At 40.7% G+C, this 20,822-nt stretch overlaps 1 protein-coding gene across 1 annotated transcript in view; it reads right to left on the reverse strand.

The window, feature by feature from the left end:
* Positions 1-20,822, reverse strand: part of unc80 (unc-80 homolog (C. elegans)) — a gene marked incomplete at both ends in the record, with an annotated part of 57,038 nt that overhangs the window by 27,301 nt on the left and 8,915 nt on the right. The window contains 13 exons of the mRNA XM_079263922.1: positions 480-652; positions 4,984-5,137; positions 7,382-7,488; positions 9,471-9,679; positions 9,923-10,021; positions 11,888-12,051; positions 14,108-14,256; positions 14,745-14,795; positions 18,094-18,241; positions 18,513-18,644; positions 18,774-19,070; positions 19,167-19,435; positions 20,634-20,774. Of these exons, the coding sequence (XP_079120048.1) occupies positions 480-652; positions 4,984-5,137; positions 7,382-7,488; positions 9,471-9,679; positions 9,923-10,021; positions 11,888-12,051; positions 14,108-14,256; positions 14,745-14,795; positions 18,094-18,241; positions 18,513-18,644; positions 18,774-19,070; positions 19,167-19,435; positions 20,634-20,774 (2,093 nt within the window). The remainder of the gene's footprint in view (positions 1-479; positions 653-4,983; positions 5,138-7,381; positions 7,489-9,470; positions 9,680-9,922; positions 10,022-11,887; positions 12,052-14,107; positions 14,257-14,744; positions 14,796-18,093; positions 18,242-18,512; positions 18,645-18,773; positions 19,071-19,166; positions 19,436-20,633; positions 20,775-20,822) is intronic.

Genomic DNA, 20,822 nt, shown 5'->3' on the forward strand with positions numbered 1-20,822 from the left:
TACATACATACATACATACATACATACATACATACATACATATATATATATATATACAATACATATGCACACACACACACACGCACACATATATGTATATTTATATTATACATATATAAATATAATCAAATCAAATGAAACTTTATTTGTATAGCACTTTTCGTGCTTAAAAACAATAGAAAGTGCTTTACATTATAAAACAATTTACATCAAAATAGATAAAAATAGATAAAACACTAACACACATACACATCCCCTTTTACCCACCCACAACCACCCTTACCCATGCCCTATTTGCCCTGTAACAGTTAAAAGAAGTTGAATGGCCAGGTGCATTTGCACCAGATAAGGAAACGATATTCTCAGGGAGCCTCTACACAAATGGCTACCCCCAACCAAGACCACCCAGGCCATAATGTACTATAGGGCCACCATACAGAAGAGCTCAAGTTGTTTTGCTTGCAAGAAGTGAAACATACCAAGTCCAAAGCAGCCGCGAGGATCGAAGCATCAGGTATGGTTCCCGGCTCACAGCAGTTAAGGAGAAACTGGAAGCGTTTCATTCCCTGTCGGATGGCACCCAAATTCACAACGTTTTTGTTCTTCATGGCCTCTTGGCTGGCCGCAAGGCGCTCCTGAAAACCATGAGGTCCTGAAGGATGAAATGAGGGCGAGGGAAGAGGAGTCGAGAGGGATAAACCAAAGCAAGTAAAGGGATTATTATAGTATTCAATGCATTATAGTAAAACTGCACTGAAGGTTCCACTCAGACATTGCATGAGGCAACATCACCATCCAGTACATTTAACAAACAGCACTGAAGAGCCACCGACAAATGATGCTGAGTGAAAGACGACACACAGCCACCGGCACAGCTTACACTTGAATTTTCAATTTCACTTCCAGCCCTCACAAGGAGGCAGATGTGATGACATGGAGACAAGTGAGAAAAGAGAAGGGGGCACAGACTTGATGAGACATTCAGGTATTCTAGATAATGTGTGTTATTTTTAGTTTATTTTATTTCTCTATTTTTTTAATAATGGGATTCAGTAAATCACATTGAAATGACAAGTGTAACCGGAGCCGCACAGAAAGCTGCATCTGAACTGCTCGGTTTGTGTTTGACTAAAACTCAGGCACTGGAAAATACCACCAGACATCACCACAGAAGAGACGGAGGGAGCACGGACAGCTTCATGCTTGAGGTAGCACAGAAATGCGCCCGGCAGCAGAAAGATGGTCTTGTAGATATGAATCACTGTCAGACAACGACTTTCCTCCCTTTTCACCGCTAAGTGAAAGAGAGAGGAGCTGGTTTAATGATGGAAAGACCAAGACGTGCATAGTAGGATAGGGAAATGCAGAGTTGGGAACAACACACACAACGAAAACAGAGGTAAAAAACAAACAAAAAAAGGGAATTTTAGGTATCAAAAATAAGTTGGTTTCGGATTCCCCTCGAGCAGCAAGTTTGAGACACTCTCTGCAGTAAGAGATTTATGCAGTTTTTCGCACAGAAGCCTACAAATTGTCAATAAAAACAGCACATTGATGGCACTACTTGTGTAAATATGAGATGCTTAACATTCTCCATGTCCATGGAAAGCAGGGGTGTCCAGCTCCAGTCCTTGAGGGCTATGATGCTGCAGGTTTTCCATGTATCCCTGCTTTAACACCAGACTTAAATGAATCAGTCACTCTGCAGAACCTCATTGGCTATTGGATTCCATTAATGTGAGCCAGGAGTGTAAGAAAAGGGAAACATCGAAAACCTGCAGGACATCGGCCATCGAAGACCGACTTTGGACACCCCTGATGTAAAACATTTGCTTTGAGTTGGACTCTGATCAGAAGGGGGAGGTTGGGGTCGACTTATATGCATCGTAAAATTCTTTGCAAGCTATTTGATACAATAACAATTTGGCTACAGCGGCAACACATCTTGTTATAAAATTCTTCTGTTCTGTGCATTATTCTGCATCAAACCAGCTATATTTGTCTGCCTAAGCTGTTTCCAAGAGGACTTTTTCGAGGATGTAAACATCTAAACCATCAGATGGTGGTGATGATTGCGTGAAAACTACACAAAAATATCACAAGTAGTTTGCTTTCACAAATAATGCTTTACTTTTCCATTTTTGTTGTAATAATTAGTCAAATATTTACAAAATCAAGTAACATTTACATTTACAACTTTATGCACCAGCGTTTTTTGTGGTCTCCATCATGCCCTCCTTATCAAAATTTTACTAGACCCCTCCCTGCTATAAGCGAATAAAGACAAGCTTGTGAAATGTTCACGTTAACATTAACCGGTAATTAGATGTTTATTTAGTTCTAGAGCACACACACACACACACACGTAAAAACCAGCTGCACACATGACTAAAGCATTCAATAATTTTCTTAACCACTTCGTCTGATAAAAGCCTGCTACGTACTCAACGAGAAGCAAGAACTTTTTTTCTAGTTTACGAGGCGCCAAGAAGAAAATGACGTCATTTTGTTTTCATGGACATGATTAACAGTTCAACACATCAGGCTTGCAGAACCGTTTACTTGTGGGGCTCTAAGGAGTATCATGCAATTGGTCGAACATTTGAGGTGGCCGTGGTTAACACGGAAAAGCATGAAGCGGACAGTTGCTGCTTCCGTATTTTTGCGGATGCAGCTAAAATGTATTATTTTAATAAAACAGCTGATCAAGGTGGTGATAAAGTCCAAATTTCTTTTTACAACATGTTGCATTAAAGACAAACTACAGAACTTTTGCCATTTTTCCCCATCACGCGCCCCCTATCGACGGCTAATTCGGCTTTCATCTTGCATCCTACCTAACCTGTTCGCTCTCTCCAGCCAGCAAAAGACAATCTTATGACTCTTGTTTTGTCCCTTTCTCTCTTTCAATCGTCTTGCATTTCATTGCTGAATTAGCAACATTGAATGTTAAAAGCAGCCAGTTCCTTATTACACTATGAAGCGAAACTCAGCTGTAACATCACGTCACGTCCCAGACGTAAAAGTTGTACAGTACAGTTTGCCTGCTGGGCCGCAGTGGCTCTGGAAATACACATAATATATGTCACTGTGTCATTGAACAAGTCCACAATGCAGAGTTTTAAGGTAAGAAAGTTACGTATTGGTTCTTTAAAACACACGGACATACCCGCATGCAAAACCCATGGTTAAAGTTTCTCGTCAAACATGAAATAACAGCATTCATTGCACATAAAAGCAGTCAAACCACCGCCTGCAGTGATACCTGCCTCCTTACAGACAAAGCTTCTTGCTGAATATGAATGGACTAGACATAAACAGATTTTTTTCTTGTTCTTGCAGCCTCGAGAACAAGAACAAAGTTTTTGCTCGTGGAGTATGTAACAAGTTTAAGGGTCACAGGGAAGAAGAGCCTATCCCAGCAATCACTGGGAGGGAGGCAGGGTACACCCGTGACATGGCCAACACAGAAGGGCAAACAACCATTTATGCTCAAACTCATTCCAGGGTAAAAATTTAGAGTAACCAATTTACCATGCATGTCTTTGGATGATGGGACAAAGTCAGAGTAACCGGAGAGAACCCCTGCATGCACGGGGAGAAAATGCAAAGTCCACACAGACAGACTACTGTTCAAACCTCCCCCCAGCTAAGGCTCGACTAAAGCATCCATCCATCCATCCATCTTTTGCCGTTTATCCGCGGTCCGGTTGGGGGGGGCAGCAGCCTAAGCAGGGAAGCCCAGACTTCCCTCTCCCCAGCCACATTTGCCAACTCTGCGAGGGCAGATCCCAAGGCGTTCCCAGGCCAGCCGAGAGATATAATCCCTCCAGCGTGTCCTGGGTCTTCCCCGGGGTCTCCTCCCAGAGGGACGTGCCTGGAACACCTCACCAGGGAGGCGTCCAGGAGGTATCCTGACCAGATGCCCTAAAGCATGCACCCAGTAAATACAGAGTGCCTAGACGTTATTGGAGCATGTAAAATAGTACCCGCAAGTAAGTTCTGGACATCTGGGATTTCACAGCAGAAAAAGAACTACAAAGGAGTTCTGTCATCTTAAGTGTTAATTTCTTATTCTAAACTAACAAAATTAGAAAGATTTATTGCCCATGATGCAGTGCCGGCTGATGTTCACCAGTTTATAACACAGCCCTGGCTCGATTTAACCCCTGCTACCATATATCTGGAAATACTTGTACTGATAGACAAACATTTTATTGGGGTGACATAACTGAGTACACATCTTTACCACTGCTTTTCACAGAGTTTATTTTGTTTTTCTCCATTTCTCTTGAGCTTGACATAAGCGATATGTCTGTATACACTACATTTTATGAAACTTGAAGAAGTGAAGCATCAGCAAAGGAAGAACCAAATAAATTTAGGTTTAAATGTGTATTGTTCTCTTTCAAGACCACAACAGGAAGTGCTGTTCCTACTGGGTTACGGTGATCCTGTCAATATGCTTTTAAATTTGTTAATCTGCCTCAATCCAGTCAAAAAAAAGGTTGCAAAACTGATCTTAGTCATAATTTAAAATGAAAAAAAATTATCATCATGCAAGTTGGCAGTGGAAGTTGCTGAAAATGCTGTTGAAATCTGCTTTTAGATACTGTTTCAGGATGTTTTAGCGGGAAAACTAACGTGTTTCAAGTGAGGAAGGATGTGTTTTTACCTTCATGACTTCACATTATAATCAGTCATACTCTGTTGCTATAGTGCCATTAATGTGTTGTTTTTCATGAGCTTTCTGGGGTCTTCTTCTAGCATAACATTCAGAGAAAATGAGGAATGGGCAGCTATCTGTAAGAGCTGACATGGATGATGGTGGACGAAGAATCTGGCAAAAGACAACAGACCACCAAGAGGCGAGACAACACAGGGACAAACAAAGAAAGAACGAGAGAGAGAAAGCGAGAAAAAACACAAAGGACGATGGAGCGTGGGTGGGCGAAGGGGCACCCCAGGGTGGGGGAGGTCTACCATCTTTCTCTTCTGTGTGGTGAAGCTTGGATGGATTCCTCCTGCCAGACCTCCATTTACCGAGCCGCTTGAAGAAATTCTCCTCCTCGTCCCTGCCGTATTCCGGCCCTGCAGCGCCCCCTTCAGACAGCTTCACTGCACTGGTGAATTTCACCTGACACAAAACATAAAACGTATCCGCTGATTTTACTTCTCGTCTTCTTCTAAAACAGCCTGTTCTCCTATGCATTTTCATGGTTTTCAGTCCCTCTAATCCATGATAGTCACCAGACCTTGCTTCTTTTCTGTAAAGTCTTGCATATTTTTTTTTCCCCCAAGTTTAATTTGCAGAGTTGTTTAGATTTCTGGTGCATTCACATCTGGATAGTCCGCCAGACTCTGCTCAGTTGTAGTGGGGTGTATCCGTGCAAACCGAGATCGCGTTCATGCTGCACTTTGGTCAAACAAGCCAAACCATTAGAATAATATATCCCCATTCTCACCAAAGGTGGCGCTGCACTAGTATTTAGCATATGAGAGAACAAGACCCGCGTGAAGAAGAAAACGTTCTTTCCTCCGCTTGTGAGCAAAACATGGAGACATTTTTTTTAAAATCTTGTCTTATGCAAGTATACTGCAGAAATACATTGCAACAATGAACGCAGAACGAACAACAGAAGAGGCAGAGGACCCTTAACGCTATTGCTCTATATTTACCCACAATGCATTATTATGCCAAATGCAGGAAGTGACTTTTTTTTATAGTTCACTTCCTGTAATTGGTCTGCTTGAAATGGACCAAGACCTGCATTTGTAGACGGACAGAGTCTGCTTCTTTTATCTGAATCAGACTTTGTTTGGCTCATTCACATTTCCCCAAAGGAAGTGGACTTTCCAAGCAAACAAACTATGATTTGAATAAAAAAGGCTGATTTGAATTTGCCCTTATTTGTGTTGCTGTCCAGCTACAACTTCATATGGGTCCTTTTCTGATCTGGGACCATTTTCTGAGAACAATTATGAGAATTAATTATGCAATCAGACCCATCCTCAAGTAGCTCAGAATAAGCTGTTTGAAGTGAATAAATCTAAGTTGCCTTTTTCAGCTGGCAACTCCAAATGCTCTACCAGCAACCAACAACATTTAGAGACTCACCTGCCCAAACATATACTCAATCATCTGCTTCTTTGTGGCTCCAAATGTAGTGTTATGATGTTAAACTTTTTGACTATTGACTCATCATGGCCCAAAATCTGAAATGTCACTGTCAGCTGTAGACAGTGGTCACAGTTGGCCACAGCTTCAGAGCTGGATGCTATAATGCTAGCCCAAATTAGGCTGCGGCATGTATATTTTCATGATGTATGTTTTGTATTTTTAGTTTTGGTTTCTTGTTTTGCATCTTTAGTTCTGGTCTTCCTGTTTAGTTTCTTGTTTAGAGTTTGTTCCTGTTCATTAGATTCACGTGGTCTCGATTAGTTCATTCACCACACCTGTGTCTTGTTTGTTTTCTTACATTTATACTCCTTGGTTTCTGTTCTCATTGCTGGTCCATTGTGTTTGCTTGTGTTTTTGTTAGCCTCCCATGTCAAGTCTTTTAGAATAAACATCTAGATTCAGCCTTCCTGCTTTCAGTCCTGCATTTGGGTCCACATCTCCACCACCCCCTTGTGACATATACTGTATGAACTGCAACTGAACTGTAGTAGTTACAAGCAGCCCAGATTAGGTCAAATTATATGTTACATAAAAGTTGATTACTATAAATAACACAATGGGAAAAACATATATATAACCAATGAAATAATGGAAAAAATAATAATAAAATGACTAAATAAATTGACTTCAGCTAAACTGCAAAATGGATAAAATTATTATATCACTACTATAAATAATAAAATCATAAATAATGTTCAAGGGGAAATGATGCTTAAAACTATAAAAGCCATATTAAAGAAATATACAGATATCCAAATTCTTTTAATGTTTAGTAATGTCTATTAAAAATGTTCACAGTGAATGCTTTGATTATTTTTATATAAAGCACTTTCAAGGGTTTGAAATGTGCTATATAAATAAACTTACCTGGAGTCTTGCAAGGTTTTAGGTGCCATATGAAGGCCACAAAGGGCCTTTTTTTTAATTTATAGTATGATTTAACAATCAATACACAAACTAGCAGAAATTTTGTGGCTCTACTATTGATTTTATTTTGCACTTTGTAGTAGAATCTAAAGTTTATTGGAACCATTTTATAGTGTTCTTAGATAAAGAGAGCAATACATTAAATGTTCTTGTTCTTTATGGTTGAGGGACAGATTTAGTTTTAGTTTGGAGTCCTTTATCGAGTTTGGGGCTCAACCTCCCCCACTGATCTGAATTTTTACAGTTAGATCTAAAATGTGCATGTCGACTGACCTTCGAGCTCTGACGTATGAAGGAGAGTCGATCCACTGAGCTGATGTCCAGCAGGTCCTCAACACCGTCGGTTAGTCCAGACAGAGAAGAGCGCTTTAGCCAGTTTCCTGGAGATGCATAAAAACAAAGCCATGAACATCCAACACTAAACACACACACACACACACACACACACACACACACACACACACACACACACACACACAAAGCTATGCATGTATCAAACACACAGGGTTGTGCACGTCAGTATGCATGCTGGGTTAAATAAATAAAGGAAGTATAGGGTCATTGTTATTGTACAGGCACACACACACACACACACACATGCACACACACATTTAAGACTTCAAAAGTCAAAGATTCACAGATTTAAGTTTATTCAATATTCGTTCAAAAAAGAAAAAAGTCCCTGGCTGAGTGGTAACGTTTATTCTTGTGTATGCAGGGGCAATCAGACAGATGAAGTAAACTATATAACCCTGGAAAGTCAAAAATGCAGAATATATACTGTATAAGCAATGATACTATATAAGTAATGAACTTGAAACAAAATGGTTAAAAAGTTCCAGACTGGCAGGCAAACTGCAGAACAGTTCAGTCTTCATTTTAGGTGGATAATTTTTCCCAAAGCTTCCTTGTTATTAATTTATTTTGTTGGTTATAACTATTCATTCATTTGTTAAAAATAACTATTCATATGAAATGTTTCCATGATCAAACCGTCCTTAGTCTTTGATTAGGAGAGTTAAAGGACAAATGATTGGACAGCTAGAGGACAAGTACTTGGTACAGCTAAATGAGAGATGATTTGGACAGCTAAAGAGTAAATGATTGGGACAGCTAAAAGACGAATGATTGGGACAGCTAAAGAACAGCTAAATGACATGATTGGGAGAGCAAAAGAACGAATGATTAGGACAGCTAAAGGAAAAATGATTGGGACAGCTAAAGGACAAGTACTTAGGGCGGCTAAATGACAGATGATTTGGACAGCTCAAGGATGAATGATTGGGACAGCTAAAGGACTGATGATTGGGACATCTTAAGGACTGATGATTGGGATATCTTAAGGACGGATGATTGGGACAGCTAAAGGACAGAAGATAAATGAATGTATGGGAACCTGCAGATTTACAACATTAAATGTAGCTGTACTTAATACATTGGACAATTATTTAACACATGAGATGTTCTTAAGCTCAAGACACCTGGCCAACAAGCTTTTGATTTTTGTGTTCTTGGCAAGACACTCACTTTTCTGGAAAATGTCTGACTTGTTTCCCTCCCCTTCAGTGGAAAGTACCATTTATTGCAGGGGGCTCCAAGGCCGGTCCTTGAGAGTTACAATCCTGCAACTTTTAGATGCATTCCTTCTCCAACACATCTGAATCAAATGGCTGAACTCCGTCAAATGCATGTCTTTCTGCTCTGCAAAGACCTGCTAACATGCCATTCATTTGATTCATGTGTGCTGGAGAAGGTTTTCAATTTAAAAATTTCCGGAATGGTAGCTCTTAAGGACAAGACCTTCGCATCCTTGATTTATTGCATTAATATAATACCAGATCTGGAGCAGCATGCACATAGGGTGGAATGACCAACACAAACCGACATGACATGAATACTATATGAAGATGGTTCCACAGTCACATACGTAAGACAGAGCGAGTGATTGGAAGGCGGGCGGTCCCACGGCATGCTGAGGAATAAAAAGGAACACAAAACAGACCAAAGAGATGAAGTGACCTGGCCTGTAGCAACAATGTTGGAGATACAGAACACATCATGTTTGAGAGAGATATGGTCGTGGAAATGGATCCTGCTTTGTAATATCAAGAAGAATGAGTTAACTTTGTTAACTACAGAGAGCAAAGATGCTACATGTGGCAGAATCAGGGGATGTTAAGTTATGAATAAACTTGGTATGATTTTTTTTTTTCTTTTCGTTGTTAAACTTGATCATGTCAAAACTGGCATAACTAATTGCAGTGCCAGAGTTTATCTCAAAGTTCTGCGTCTACAGACAAAAAAACACTAAACATGAAGGGTTTCAGGCCGATACAAGGCCGCACACCAGTGTAACCCTCACCGATTGGCAGTTTTAGTTTCTTGCGAAGTGAAATGCGTCGGGATCTGGATCGAGAGCGCCGGTCGGTGGTGGTGCCGGAGTGCGCGGTGGTACACTCCGAAGTGTCCTGCTCCGATTGGCTGCTGGTGTCGCTGGCGGCACTCTGGGACTTGAACATTTTCCTCCAAAAATCCTTCCTGCCCAGCAGAGCACCCGGGATCTGTTCCTCACTGTGGGTTAAAAATGGACGGAAAGAAGAGCAGATCTAAATGCAACCCTGTCATTTTCTAAAAAAAAAAAAAAAATAGGGCCAAAAGCCGACATTAGCTTCAGAGGCTCAGCTAGCTGCCTGTTCTTTAGGGAGAGAGGGAGCAACAGGAATTTTAGAGGTCTTCCTAAAACAAGCAGACAAATGGAAGCTGGGAAACAACATAGATGGTGCTATATGGACATGCTTTGATGTGGACACTCACTGTTCGGGGGTCTGGGGGGGTCTACTGGAGATGTAGCTGCGACACTCATCAGCAGCACTGGACACCTGACCCTTCTCCCCGGACACACCCGCCTCTGACCTGCACACACACACATATATATACATACACACTCCAAGACAAAATGCTCAGACCAGCTGGTTCAGACCAAGCGGCAACCTCCGGCGGTAAAAAGTGAAGCCTATGCGGAAGTGCATAAAAATGCAGACACCCCCTTCATCCGCTAGGGGTTGGCTCCAAAACAGATCAAATCCCCATAGACTCCCATGTTAAAAAGGCCAACTTCATGGTAGAAATAAACATGTTTACAGCCTGGTTCAAAAATTCATTTTCGGTTTATAGGTCAGGTTTACCTTCATGACAACTGTGGGGGGAGTGAATTTTTTTCTAACTCGTCCGTTCAAAAGTAATTTAATCTCGAAATTTGGCATATTTAGGGGCATGTCCTTTTGATTGACAGGTACCAATCTTCCGCTTCAAGTAAGAAGAACACAGAATAACCATGGTTTTTAGCCGGTTAACAACGTGACTTAGCTTTAGCCCGCTTACATCCGTTAGCTGGTTAGCTCCTGTTATCTCGGGGTTAACTCGGTTAGCTTTTAGCTACAGAAAGCCCGCAATTCGCTCAATGTCAATCATCCACCATGACGCTCACGGCTGCCCTCTCAGCTCTACCATATTTGTATTTTCCGGGCGAGATGACGCGCATGATGCTGCCAACATGGCAACGGTAGGAACCACCCACCGAGCTTCAATTTAGCTCTTTAGAAACCTACGGGTGACGTCACAGAAGCTACATCCATCTCTTTATATACAGTCTATGGTTCAGACATGTGCTGAGCTCTCCTGATCCAGTAAAGACCAACCACGCGATTCATACCTATTATTTATTAAATACTACAAGTGTTGCTGCAGCTTCAGAAGCCTGGCATACAGGTTAGCCCTTTTATTTGTGACTAATTATGTGTCAGACTCTTTCTAAAAAGTCCTTTATTGGGCTAAAAGGGAAAATATTCCTGCAAAGGCATCTGTGAAAAGTGATTGGCACCTTTACTGTCGAATTTTTGACAAATATGGCCATCTAGAAGTTTCTGGAACCTGTCAGCTAGGAGGAGTCCTGTCTTGTAATAAGTTTTCTTATTAAACTTTGTAAAAGGGTTTCTGCTTATTTTAGTATAGAACCTATTCTCTGTGAGTTTAAAGCAGTAATTTATCCATTTTCAAGCATTTTTTTGTTGCAGTTTGATGTTTCTTTGCTCAGAAACTCAAAATATATATGTTTTTTTTTTTTAGATTTATCATCCTTATGCAAAAAAAAAAAAAAAGAACAAAATAATTCCATCCAGTGTCAGAGACAGCAAAGCAACATCTATATAATATTCCTTCCACTTCAGTACATAATTGTTTTCCTTTTACTAAATTTCCCTATAAATTTGGATTTTTGCTATCCATGGGACATGGATAACATGCTCCTCAAACAATTTACACTGCATCACTGAATCTGTTTCAGATAGTTTACTTTCTTTAAGGTTCCTGTGTGAGCTGTCTTTTGCATGCGGGTGGTCATGTGATTAGGTAGACATATTGACAGTTCCACGTGGCAGGCCGGTCCTGTGTGTTTAGGTATTTTACAGTACAATAAAAATGAAAACGTATCACTCATTCAAGCAAGAAAAACAGATGCTGACAAGACAGAAACAACCAAAGCAAAACATGAAAACATGCAGTGATGAGAGGCAGAGCGCTGATTTGCCACGGAGAGAAAATCCATCTCTTGTAGTTGGGCAAAAAGCCTGTTTCTGCTTGTGAGGGGAGGAGTTAAGGTTTTTACTTTGAGAGTTTAAGACAAGATTATTTCTGCAAGACATTTTTGAGTCTGTTGATCTTCAACTCCTTTGTATTATGATAAAAAACAAGATGTCGTTTCAACACGTTTGTGGACGGTACCTCCTGGGTCCAGCCTGCCTGTTGTCTTCCTTCTCATCAGGCTTCTTGGTGGCGGTGACCTTCTCCGCGCTGTCAAGGAGCGCGCTCAGTGCCACCCTGCGGAACACGTTTCCATGGGCCTCCTTTATGAACTGCACCAGCTGGCGGATGTCGCAGTACAGACCCTGCGATGGTGATGAGGTGAGAATGAGGCGTGTGTGAAGTCAGAAAATTGACAGCAACAATCTGCATTCAGGCTGACATCATTTTTCAGCAAACATTCTTCACATATACAGAACGCACGGCTGTTTGTTAGTTTGTCACGGCTTCAACTCCAACTTGTGAGTGGGCGGCCTCTGATTCTGCGCCGTAATAAAGGCTACTCTGAAAAAATGTGTCATCTTGCGCCAACACACACCGGTTGTTCCAGCCTTGACGTGTTTGACGCCACTGAGGAGGAGGACATGAGAACTACTTCTGTGAGGATTATCAGTTTTTTTGTTGACCAATCATTTCTTTTCCAGTCTTGTACACATTATCCAGCTTTTATGCAATTTTTTAATTGAAAATATTGATTGATAAAATTAAGTATTTGTTCCTTTAATTTACTTCTTTCTTTTATTATTTTATTCAGTTTTTATGTCTGGTGTGTCTTTTCATTCTTCTTCATTACAAAATAATCCCTATATTACCTGCTACTTCACTCATTAAGATGCTGTGTGTGGAGAAGTGTGAAGAATTAGAAAAAAAGAGTCAGAAAACAGCAATTTGTATGAATTTAAATAAAAAAGTAGTTTACTCCCAGGATGCAACTTGAGGCTCTGCAATTTATTTCCAGCATGACAGTTCTTCATTACAAGGAATCACATTGCAAAGACTATTTAATGTGCGTTCTTTTGGTTGTAAGATTACTGAATGCTACACTCCCCTTTCAGTGGAGCATGCAGACTTTGCTTTACTCCAGTTGCAAAGCTTCATTTGCCATTTTCAAAACAAAGGACTTAACAGGAGTGTGTATGTAATGCAGTTGTTGCAATTTTAATATAAAGTTCTTATCAAAATGGTTAAATCTGGGTTAAAAAAATTGTATTTGTTTGAAAAGATGCTACTAAAAATGTGCAATGAACTATATAAAGGTTAAAAATCAATGCTGAAATGGCAACATTTAACCCTTAAGCACCATGGTTATCATATTTAACGGTGTTAGTAATACCTATTGCATCATCTTGTAGTTAAAACTGCTTTACAAACAGGGTATTCTGTCCCTTTGGTTGATGCCTTTTTAATTACAATAATTTCAACAAATCCTGCAATAAATCACACATATATGCAAATTATTACAACTGTTTTTTCAGTGCTTTGTGACACAGTTTAGATGGCAGCTGGATAAATACTAAATTTGTGTCTAATGGGGATTAAATCTGATGCTAGTCAGCATCAGTCATAGCTTGTTCCTAGCTTTGTTTCAATGTCAGATTCACTGAAAATTCAGAACATCCGAGCATTTAGCTGCCAACTGGAATTGTAATTCCTAAGGAACGATGAATGTTTCTGTTGTTGTTTCCATTACACCTAGAATTGTGCAAAAACTAAATATCGAAATTTAAAAAATGATAATGGAAAAACCTACATTTAGAAAAAAAAATCTATAATTTCGATCAAATTATACGCCTTACAGGAGGTGGTTTTTCAGACATAGAATTACATTGCAAAAGTCTAAAACACTTTTTTGCTTTTTTATGTGCCACAACATGATGTTGGGGGTCATGTGACCAGTTCATTTCTGGTAAAGATGGCAGGGTATGGAAACAAACAATTGAAATTTTCAGAGTTTTAGAAAAGGAAACAGGGGAGAAAAGCTCAGAAAAGCTGTGGCAAATTCTCTGCAGCAAGCAGAAAATCCCAAAATGATTTTTTGGGCTTACTTTGCATAAGCCTGGTAAAACGCTATAAATATCATCTGGCTGACAAGATTTTACAAGGACTGAGGCTTATATTCCGTTCAATGGAAACACCTGCAATTGTTGTTTGTTTAAATTGTACAAACATGGCTTTTATTAAGAGGAAAAATAGCTTGTGTTAGGGATCAATGACTTCATTTCAATTTGATTTCTTGTTCAGTAAAGAGCAGACTTTTGTCAATAACTTTTGTCAAAGACTCTAGAAAGTAATGTAACTTTTCATCCTGCATGACCTGATCTAACAGAGACAAATGGACCAGTGACTCCTCACACCACTCACCAGGTTTTCGGGGCTGTGCAGCTCATGTGTGGTCGAGGCACAGCGGGTGATGAGGGACTTGAACATGCAACCCACTACCACCGCCTCCATATTCTGAGCCAGAGACTTGTTGTCTCCTGTGGTGAAGTTGTTCCCGAAGCCCGCCTTGTCTAGAAGCACCAGGGAGGCAGGAGAGACCACGGATCACACAGGAGGTGGTTTAGTCAGTGGGGGAGAACATTACAGCTGACCAGCTTGAGCTTTCAACAGTAAACCCATACACCAGGGAGGGGGGGGAGGTCAAAGGAAAGGGGTCCATAAAGCAAATAGGGTAGAAGCAAACTTAAAAGGGTTTAAGTAGGAAATAAGGAATACATGCAAGTGACTAAGGCCTGCTTTAAGAACATACAATGGTTGGGGTGGGGGTGGGGCTTATTCTCTTGGTCGAGTTAGATCAGAGTTGCAAAAATATGAGGAGCATATGGGCCAGATTCAACCAGACAAGTGTAAATTTAGAAGTTGCAGGCGAGTTTTGTCACTTCAGGACAGAGTGAGGGGTGCAGCAATGAAAGCGGTGCCTTGGGAAGGGTCTCATCGGGTACGTATAGTTATCTTATTGCTTATATTATAGATTTAATTATTGATTATGTGTATCTACCGATGTTTCTTTTTTTCGCCCTCCTGGACCTCTCACCTGCACTGCCGTACTCTGCAAGAGAAAAGAGGCGGGGCACAAGTTGATTGACATCAGGCCAGCACAGACATGTAGGTGGTGTCAGAAAGGACGTGGCACCCCACCTCCAGATGGAGGTGAACCCAAAACACACACACAAACCGCCATACTCAAAAGTAACTCCGCCACACACACACACAGGCGCACACCAAAAAAAACTAAAACAAGGTGCCCTGGTCCCTTTCAGAAACAAAAACACTCATCAGTTCAGTACCTTGCCAAATGCACAGTTTTATAAGACGTGATTATTAGTTGTGGTACCCGTACAGCGTACAGAATACTTTAAGTTACAGTGCAAAACTGAACTGACATGTACAATGTATGCTCAGGGATAAGACCACTGATTGAGCAGCGATGTAATGGATAAAGCTTTGGATTGGCAAGGGTACAGAATGGATGAGTGAGTAAGGAAGGATTCAGCTCAGTGAAGTAGATGAGGAAAAAGAAGCAGGATGGGAGCGGGAGGAAGTTGACGAAAAACGGGATACAGACAAGCAAAGACAAGTGGAAGGAAGGAGGGGAAGGACATATATAAACACAGATAGCACTGGAATGCAAAGTCGAAGTGCAGGGTGAGACAGCTGTAGTACATCTCAGCTTGGAGTTGTGATCTCCTGCCATATAGACTTGTAATGAAACTACTTAATGCAATAACAGCGCTGGGCAAAAACTTCGAGCAATCCCTGATTTGTTTAAATTTTGCTTCCAAACACGCAGACTCTTTTGCAACCTTTTTTTTTTTTTTTTTTTTCCCCTTCCCACTGTCGCCAGTGTGCTTGCTCAGGATGGGAGATTGATTTGGATCCTCCAACTCAATCTGTTGGTTTCCTTATATAGGCTATTATGAATTGACTTCCATTATGTTTTTTTTTTTTTTTTCTGTCTGTAAAGCGTCTTGAGATGGCATTGCCGTGATTTGATGCTATATAAATAAAGTTGAATTGAATTGAATTGAATTAACCCTCTTCTTACTCGTTTATTTCAGACGGATGAGTTTCTTGCTTGTTAATCCTGCTAATACTAAAAGAAGGCTCCCAACATGAGGCATGAATCAGCAATGAATGAGCAAAGACCTCGTTAGCATCATGAGCTTTGCTTTAGGAGCCTGTCACAAAGACACAAAAGTACATGTTTATGGCTGCGTTTTTGTACTTTCACCAAACCTGGAACGCTTCTTATCATGTTATGCATTGTCCCTAAAAATATAGACAAGTCAAAGACAAGAAAAGAAGTGCCATACCCAACACTAAAAACTATCTAAAGCAGACAAACAGTTTCTGAAAGTGATGTCCTGAAGAAATACTGACAAATCCAGCAGTTACTCAACACAGAACATCTGGATCATTAACTGGATCTGTTTGCTGAGGCCTTAACAGTTGTTGTCCCTATGAAAGGGTGGTGGCCAAAAAGTCCTTCTTAAGGCAAGTAAATAGGTAGAAAAGGTTAAAATATGCTAAATGACATAAGAACTGGACTGAAAAACCAGTGGCAAAAGGTCTGTTGGAGTAAGCTTGGAGTACTAAGGGATCATCTCAACAGAAAAGAACAAAAGGCAGCAAACATCCACAGAAGATCTGTGGAAAGTCCTTCAAGAAGCCTGGAAAACTAGTCCCGAAGACAAAGAAATGATGAAATGTATCCAATAGGGTTTTAGGCTATATTGAAGAAAAAAGCTGTTCAGACCAAATATTGACATTTTCCTGGTAATAAATAAGGAAAAAAGTGGCCTCAAGCCTTTTGCACAATACTGTAACAAAAACATTGGAGCTTTCTGAAAAGAAAAATCCAAATATTTTCATCTAAAACCACTTGTTAAAATAATTTCACACATTAATCTAAAAAAAAAAAAAAAAAAAACACTTTTCCATTCAGAGCTTTCAGCTTCACAAATGTTAAGTTTCGACAAACTGAACATACCACTGCTGAGGTCGTATAGGATAATGTTAGCCATTTCCAAAAGCTTAAACTGGCCTGTTCGCATGCAAGTGATTGCTGTTTAGCTTGAGAACAGCTGAGACCGAAGATAATGTCTCATAGCTTTTCGTGTATTTGATGATAATGCAAACACGACTCCTAAACTGTACATTATTTTAGGAGCAGGTTGCATCGCTGACTCTTCCCTCAAATCACTCGTGTAACTATGAACACAGAGCTGCTAGTGGGGTTGTCGACTTAGACATCTAATAAAGCTTTATCATCTTGCATCACAGGTCACTGCCACATTAATCAGCAATAACAAAGGTACGTTTTTGCGCTATACAGGAAATTAGGCGTGTCAAACTCCAGTCCTAGAGGGCCAATATCAGGCAGGTTTTTGTTGTTTCCCCTCTACCAACACCTGATTCAAATCAATGAGATCCAGCAGCTTCTTATCAACATATTTGTTGGTTTCGGTCAGGCGTGTTGGAGCATGGACACGCCAAAAACCTTCAGGATATCAACCCTTGAGGACTGGAGTTTGACACTTGTGAACTACAGCATTGCCATTAAAAATCTAGCGTTCAAACCATAGACTGTATGTAAAGATGTGGACGTAGCCTAAGTGACGTCACCCATAGGTTTCTGAAAAGCTGAAATGTATCTCTGTGGGCGGTTCCTAACATCAACATCTTGGCTGAGGCATGTGCGTCGTCTTGCCTGGAAAATACAAATATGGGCAAAGAGGTGGAGCTGAAAGGGGCGCTGTGAGCGTCCGAGCTTTCTGTAGCTAAGAGCTAACCGAGCTAACCCCGAGATAATGGGAGCTAACCAGCTAACGGAGGTAAGCGGGCTAAAGCTAAGTCACGTTGTTAACCGGCTAAAAACTGCGGTGGTTCTACATTCTTTTGACTTGAAGCAGGAGATTTGGTACCTGTCAAAAAAAAAAAAGAACACGCCCCTTAATATGCCAAATTTCAAGATTAAATTACTTTTAAAGGAGCGAGTTAGAAAAAATTGACTCCCCCCACAGTTGTCATGAAGGTAAACCTGACCCATTAACCTAAAATGGATTTTTGAACCAGGCTGTAAACATTTTTATTTCTGCTGTGAAGTTGGTCTTTTTAACATGGGATTCTATGGAGATTGGCTCTGTTTTGCAGCCCCTAGCGGATGAAGGGGGAACTGCAGTTTTATGCACTTCCGCATCGGCTTCACTTTTTACCGCCGAAGGCTCTGTCCATCTTTCATATAGGTCTATGGTTCAAACCTGCTCCCTGGTTTATGCATTTGTTGTCAGTGAGTTTACTTTGCGTTTCGGGGACTTGCATCCCGCTCAAAATCATCACAGACTTACTGTCAGTAATGGGCTCCATGCAGAAGCCCAGCAGTGCATGCAGGAAGTCCACAATGTTATTAAGGGAGTCTTTGTTGACATAGTCGCGCATTGTTTGGCGAAACTGCACTTTGTCCAGCTTATACAGGTTGGTCAAGCAGTTCTGAGCCTGCAAGCAGAAGAACATTAACAACGTCTTTGTCAATTCATTCGAACCATCAACAAAAAAAACAAGGTAATGTAGAAAAGTTTGTTTGTTTCAGGAGCTCAAGTTAGGGAGTGACAATGTGACTTTCCTTGCGTTATAAGCCATTTTCATCAGTAATCAATTATTCAAAGCTTAATTAAACTTTCATCCCACTAAAAAAGGAAGAATAGAGTTACAAATAAATGGCTAAGGAGCATGTAACCCTCAAGGCTCGTCAGTGGCGATGTCTGACCTGCATCCTGAGGCGATCTCCTGAAAGCCCCCGGTGACCCTCGCCACATCCGTAGGCGCAGCCCAGAGACTTGACGATCTTTATCAGCATGGTCAAAGCAAAGCGGTGGGTACTAAAACCCGAACCTTCCTCCTGCTTACAGCACAGAGCAGGACCACACATGCAAAACAACAACAACAAAAATAATTAAATAAATAAAACAAAGGTTTATTTTAGGTATTTTTTAAATTATAAAGGCTTTAAAATGCATTGTGAGTGCACCTTTTTGTCATTATCCTTGTTATTCTTCACATCATCCTTGCTCCCCTGCCCACTCCCTCCACCACTCCCCCCTCCTCCTCCACCCTCATCTCCCCCTCCACCTGCCCCTGCAATCGGCCCCCCCGGGTCTTTGCTTCTTATCTCCTGGTTCTCCTTGTTATCGGCCTTGGACAGTTTCTTGCCCATGCCCGGCACCACACCCAGCTGCAGCAGGCAGTCGATGATGTTGAGGGCCACATCGCAGATCCTGGAGCTGATGTCATGGCTGAGAACAGCGTGAAGAGCCCGCAACACAGCCTGAATACCAGGAGGAGGGGAAAAGCTGCGTTTTCTTCTTTACAAAAGCTACAGAATGACGTTAACTCTAATATACATGAGAGGAAAAAAGCTTACAGTGAGATCTAGCATGCCGTTTTTCAGCACAAAGTTGTTGGTCCCCTCAATGTTCTCCCCCTCTTCCAGACAGGAGTAGTTGATGCAAGAGTCGGTGAAGCTGCGGGGCAGGTTGGCACAGGCCAGCGGCTCCACGGGGATCTCAGGCACAACCACAGGGTTACACAGCTTCTTCATGTGCTCGGTGAAGAAGTCGGCGTAACCCACGTTGAAGGACGCCACTGTGGTGTTGAATGCAGCCATGGTGATTGTTGAGATCTGAGATCGAACTACAGACGACAGAAACAGGACCATTTTTCTGTCATAATACAATTACAAAAATCCATAAAGTACCACACAAATGTAGTCTACACTGCAAAAACTCAGCCTTACAACAAAAAAATATATATTTATATATATATATACAAAAATGAGGTAAACGTTGCTTAAAATAAACGTTGCTTAAAATAAGATTAATTATCTGCCAACAGAACAAGAAAATTTGGGTTGTCATGTCCTCTTAAAACAAGAGGAATTCTCTGGCATAAAAACTAAGAATTGTCTTACCTTTGAAAAAATAAGCATATGTGTACTCAGTTTAAGATTTTTAATCTTAGATTTCAGTTTTTACAGTGTACCAGCTTCTTTGGTACCATTTTACTGTTATTTTTTTATTTTTTTCATTTTTTCCACTGAAAGTCATGCAGATCTCATTCAACATTGCCTGTTTTAAAATCCTATGCTCCTTTTACTGCAGGTTGCATTTTTATTAGGTTTCTTCCTGAGTAGAATCTTCCAATTCTTTCAAGATCACGTTATAATAGATAAAAACTGGAGCATGTGTTCAGTTAGTCAGCAATTAAAGAACAAGTTTTATTTACATGGACTTTTTAAAGCTCAGAAATAAGAAGCTCATATCTCATATTAGGGGACAAAAATTTAAAATTTATCCACAACCTAAAGGATGGGTGAAATTGCAGAGTCTTGCTGCCAAACATGAACTTGATGTTTTGAATAAATTCACCCTTCATGTGGAATTTTCTACGTAATAAAGATGTATTTAGCTATTTATCCGCTATTGCAGTTCAGATTTGGCATCCGCTCCCCAGGTGGGTTTAATTTTCTGATGTTTTGGGGTTCAAAGGCAGTGCTGTTATTTATGTGTATATTTGTATCGTCACAATACATGTTACATAATCCTGTCCTATTTTGGAGCTGCTCAGCAGGCCTCTGAGGAGCCAGATGCATCTGTCCTACCTTTACTAGAGCTGATGGAAAAAAGGTTAAACAATGTGTGCTTGTTTGTTTTGCTGTGTTTTCCTGTAAAGTTTTATTTTTACTTTTGAATTTTAGTAGCTATTCTTTTCTATAAACTTCATCTCAACCAGTAACATGAGCTAACTTTTCTGTCCTTTTTCTGTTTGTTTTTTCTCCATCTTTCTGTCAAGTTATTTCCAGCAATTTACCACATTCCCGTCCCCTCCTTACCCTCTTTGACCGTGTTATCACTGTGGCTGTTGGAGTGGTCCGGCATGTCTCGTAGTAAGGAATGGTGGGAGTGCGAGTGCTTGGCGCTCAGGCTGTCTGCATCTGCAGCCGTGTCTGTGCTGCCTCTGCGTGTGAATTTGCCTGGAAAATAGTGCACCAAAGTACATGGAAAAAAATAAAAAGGTCAAA

This window comes from Telmatherina bonti, assembly GCF_933228915.1.
Source record: "Telmatherina bonti genome assembly, chromosome: 24".
In the NCBI taxonomy this organism is placed as follows: Eukaryota; Metazoa; Chordata; class Actinopteri; order Atheriniformes; family Telmatherinidae; genus Telmatherina; species Telmatherina bonti.